This window comes from Monoraphidium neglectum (genome assembly GCF_000611645.1).
Source record: "Monoraphidium neglectum strain SAG 48.87 unplaced genomic scaffold scaffold03755, whole genome shotgun sequence".
NCBI lineage: Eukaryota > Viridiplantae > Chlorophyta > Chlorophyceae > Sphaeropleales > Selenastraceae > Monoraphidium > Monoraphidium neglectum.
This window is the reverse complement of record NW_014009874.1, coordinates 1-4,577: the sequence shown is the minus strand read 5'-3', so window position 1 is coordinate 4,577 and position 4,577 is coordinate 1. Positions and strand designations below refer to the sequence as shown.

The following is a 4,577-nucleotide window of genomic DNA, read 5'->3' as shown; positions in this document are numbered from 1 at the left end:
AGCCACACGGTGTACGGTGTGGCATGGCAGTCAGGTGGTGTGGCATCGCCAACCCTCAGCAAGGTGATGCAAGTTGCCACCAAATGGCTATCATCATGGCCTGAGAGGCACATAAGCAGGATAGAGCTGGCAATCAAACCAGTAGAAGATTTTGCAACGCAAAAGACAGGTGAGGGTGCAACAAGGGCAACACAGGCATTCGCACAGGCATGCAAGAGAATGTACAACACAGCGAGCAGCTGAACAAGAAGCCAGCCCAGTCAGGGACCGCCGCCACAGCTGCCGCCACCAGTGCCGCCTGCGTACAGCTCATGTTGCCGCGCGTACCGCAGCACCGCATCGGGCGCAAGGTACGCCGCGCTGCGGCCTGCCTCCAGCTCCGCGCGCACGCGGGTGCTGCTGATCGCGTTGGGCACGGGGTCGCGCACCACGATGATGGCCTCGCGGTTTTCGCTCAGCACGTTGCTGCCGCCGCTGCCGCTGAGCAGCTGCTCCAGCTCTGTGCCGTCCCGGTCCACGCACACCACGCCGTGCTCGCGCAGCAGAGCTGCGGGCTCCATCCACACGCCCGGCGCCGCCATCGTCGCAAGCAGGTCGGCGCCGCACAGCAGCATGACACGCACACGCTGCTGCTCGCCACCCTGCGTTGCATCCGCTCCGGCAGTGGGTCCTCTTTGGCTGCTGCTGCTGCTGCTGCTGCTTCTGCTGCTGCTGCTGCTGCCGCTGCTTGCGGCCACCACTGCGTCTCCGCTGCCTCTGCTGTCCCTGCAGCTAGCGCCGTCCGCCGGCGCAGCGGCCTCACTGCCAGCGGCGGTGGCCTCGTCCCACCAGGGCAGCTTGCCCAGCTCCGCCTGCACATGCCGCAGCACCTGCAGTGTGCGCGTGTAGCCCGGCTGCCGCGCCTCCCAGTCGTCCACCATGATGAGGTGGGAGCCGTCTGTCGCCAGCCGGCACATGGCGACGCGGTGGTGTGTCGGGGCGAGGCCCTGCTTGCCATAGGAATCGGCGACAGGCGACAGGTAGCAGCCCCACACGTCGTAGCCACGCTGCGAGGAGTGTACACCAATGCGTTTTGCATTGATTGAGTTGGACAAGGTGCACCAGAGGGGCGGCGGAGAGCGCAGGCGAGCAGGGGTTGACCGCCATATGATTGAGCCAACCTCTTGACAGCACACAGCAACACGGTCCGGGGCCCAGCTGCTACCGCACACCCGGCGACTGCGCTTTCCGCCCTCCAGCCCCTCCCCTGCCACGCCGCCTGTCAGCGCACCTGTGCCAGCTCCTGCACGGCGACTTCGCACATGCGGAGGTGCATGTATGTCGGGGGGTTGAAGCTGCCCGCGCTCACAAGCACCACTGGGGTGCGCGGCGCCGCGGCGTTGCGATTGCAGGACAGTTTCTCCGTTGGCAGATCGACGAACTGGTCACCAGGCGGCTGTTCGTCACTCTCGGCCGCGGCTGCGGCTCTCGCAGGGCCTGCCCACGCCACGGCGCCAGTGAGGCCCGCAGCTGCCGTCAGTGCTGCAAGTGCTGACGCGGCACTCCTGCTCCCTTGTCGCAGTTGCAAGCCCGCAGTATGTTGGCCCCACACAAACGCCCTGTGCGCATTGCATGTCTCGATCAGCATACAGAAGAGCAAGGACGCGTGCAGCCGCAAGACACAGTTGAGCAGTGGGTGACTGCACTGCGCACGGCAAGCAGCAATAGCGATGAAGGTGCATGGCGCAAGCGAGATGATCGACGCACCTGCCATTCGCGGATGCGCGGGTCCATGCTATCGAGGCTAGTGCAAATGCTCCCATGATTCTCCAGCGGCAGCAGCCACAACACGAATGATCTGCGTGCCACGAGTTGATCTATGCGCTATCAGCGGGCATTTTCACCACAATCGAATGACGATGAATTAATGTGATCTGTGTGTCGGACGCGTGGCTTCACAATGGCGCTGCGAATTGCACTGCCTTGCAAAACAGTGCATCGGCAGCTTGTTTTCCGTGCAGGGTGGGGTGCGACGCAGAGGGCATGAGTGGTTGGCAAGCTGTGGTGCCTAGGCGTTACACTGCATTCCGCTCAAGTTTGAGGCCAGTAAATGCGACTGCTGGCACCGCATTGTCTACTCCGACGCGCTGCGCCCACACAGTGGGCGCACAGCTTGCTGGTTTTTGGCTGTCCACGTGGCAATGAACGACGCAAATCCAATATTGAGCTGAAAATTTTGGTACGCGTGTGACACGGTACATCAAAAAGTGGAGGCCAAGCTGTCAAGTTCGCAATGCAACATGTTCCGAAAGACGTGCCGGGGTGAGAAGTGTTCCACAGTCAAGATCAGCTGAACTGAAGATCGTAGGTCTTGGGAAGTGCCCTCATCAACCAGGCAGGGGTGGAGGTTGATTTTTCGGTTGAGGTCGCCGGAACGTTCGCACTGAGGGCGTTTGTACCGCTTGCTCACCCCCCATCACATATGATATCACGATACAGAACATGCAGTACCGTATACCTTGAGCATCCCACGCTATCACTTCCGGGTGGCCTTCTCAGGTGCCCGCTTATGAAAAGGAGTTGCGGGCAACTGAAATTGCCATCTTACTTTTTAGGACACTTGATCAGCGACGCTGCCCTGGACGCCGCATTACTGAGGCGTGCGTGGCACCGCGTGTCATAACATGAGTGTGCACATGAGTGCGTAGCATGCACCTGCCAGCGGACCCTTGCCGGCTTTGGTGCGTCCTGCTCCTGCCCGCGCGCTGCCTCCGGCACAGTCGCTGGCGTTGACCTGGGCGTGATCTGGGGCCGCAGACATCATGGCCCCGAGGAAAACCGTACATGAGAACACGACAGTTGATGTCTTCCCCACCGGTATACGCCCTCAAACTGCGGATGCGGCGGCATTCGGCAACAACCACCGCCCCGCTGCCTCCCTTCCAGGGCCCACCTGCCAAATCGGCTCTCGGCCGTCTTATACGCAGTCCCGCGTGTTACTTTGTCAGTACAGGCTTCACATTGCAGCCAGCAAGTCGTTGCTGCTGCTCCGGAGCCCTTCCCCGGCTAGATCAGGGCTCTTCCAGCCCGCCACTTTGACAGCCCCAGCACAGGGCTTGTCCTCCTTATCACCTCCCCTTCGAGTCACCTTAAGCAGCGCCAGTAGCAGCCATGGCGACCGGCAAGCCAGCGAAGGTGGAGAAGAACTTTTTGGTCGACTTCCTCATGGGAGGCGTCTCGTGAGCAGCGTGGGGGCATTAGGGAAGGGCATGCTTGGATGTGCCTGGCACAAGCGCTGCACAGGCGATCAGTGCTGGCTGGCGGTGCTGCGATGTTCTGCTGCTGATCGGCCGCCGCACACGGCGGCCTGGCTGGTCGTGCGTCAAAGGCAGAGACAGCACTCTGTGCATGTTGCTGGGCAATCGCTCGGCTCTTGCTGTCTTGTTGGCGCATACGTCCGTACTGGCGATTCTGTGCACCATCCAACCGCCATCGTCATCTCGTTGCTGTTGCGCGATGCTCGGTCCCCCCCTCCCCCAGCGCCGCTGTCTCCAAGACGGCCGCCGCCCCCATCGAGCGCGTGAAGCTGCTGATCCAGAACCAGGACGAGATGATCAAGCAGGGCCGCCTGTCTGAGCCCTACAAGGGCATCGGCGACTGCTTCAGGAAGGTCGTGGCCGACGAGGGTGTTGTCAGCCTGTGGCGCGGCAACACCGCCAACGTGGTGCGGTACTTCCCCACCCAGGCCCTCAACTTTGCCTTCAAGGACTACTACAAGCGCCTGTTCGCCTTCAACAAGGACCGTGACGGCTACTGGGCATGGTTTGCCGGTCAGCGGGGGGTGGAGTGCGGGGGTGGAGGGTCGCGGTGGCTGTCGCTTGCCAAGCCATGTAGCAAGGGGCGGTTGGGGCGAGTGGGGTGGGCTCGACAACAGGCTCCATGTCCAGTGGAACAGTGATCATGGATCTGCAGCTCTGTTGCTACAGCGGCAGCAGCACGACAGCGTTACTGTCAGTGCACCCTTGAACAGCGCCTGCAGGCTGACCCCCCACCCAACCTGTTATGTGACCCCCAATCCCCGCCCTCACAACCCTGTGCAACCCTGCCAGGCAACATGGCATCTGGTGGCGCTGCGGGCGCGACGTCTCTGGCGTTTGTGTACTCGCTGGACTACGCGCGTACGCGCCTGGCCAACGACAACAAGAGCGCCAAGAAGGGCGGCACGCGCGAGTTCAACGGCATGGTGGACGTGTACCGCAAGACCATCGCGTCCGACGGCATCGCGGGCCTGTACCGCGGCTTTGTGATCTCGTGCGTGGGCATCGTGGTGTACCGCGGCCTGTACTTTGGCATGTACGACAGCCTCAAGCCTGTCCTGCTGGTCGGCGACCTGGCGGACAACTTTGCGGCCTCCTTCCTGCTGGGCTGGGGCATCACCATCGGCGCCGGCCTGGCCAGCTACCCCATCGACACCGTGCGGCGGCGCATGATGATGACCAGCGGGCAGGCCGTCAAGTACAACTCGTCCATCGACTGCTTCAGCCAGGTTGTCAAGAACGAGGGCGTCAAGTCGCTCTTCAAGGGCGCGGGCGCCAACA

At 62.2% G+C, this 4,577-nt stretch overlaps 2 protein-coding genes across 2 annotated transcripts; one reads left to right on the top strand and one right to left on the bottom strand.

Moving 5' to 3' along the window:
- Window positions 1–260: 260 nt before the first annotated feature.
- MNEG_13322 (nicotinamide mononucleotideadenylyltransferase) lies at window positions 261–1,773 on the bottom strand (the record flags this gene model as incomplete). The annotated part of the gene is made up of 3 exons (XM_014038207.1): window positions 261–1,046; window positions 1,271–1,420; window positions 1,747–1,773. 3 exons carry the CDS (start codon window positions 1,771–1,773, stop codon window positions 261–263), a joined length of 963 nt encoding a protein of 320 aa, XP_013893661.1.
- A 1,377-nt stretch (window positions 1,774–3,150) lies between these two features.
- Window positions 3,151–4,548, top strand: MNEG_13321 (solute carrier family 25; the record flags this gene model as incomplete). Its single annotated transcript, XM_014038206.1, has 3 exons — window positions 3,151–3,218; window positions 3,520–3,809; window positions 4,089–4,548. Coding segments are annotated over 3 exons (818 nt in total), but the record flags the coding sequence as incomplete, so codon positions are not given.
- Window positions 4,549–4,577: the final 29 nt, after the last annotated feature.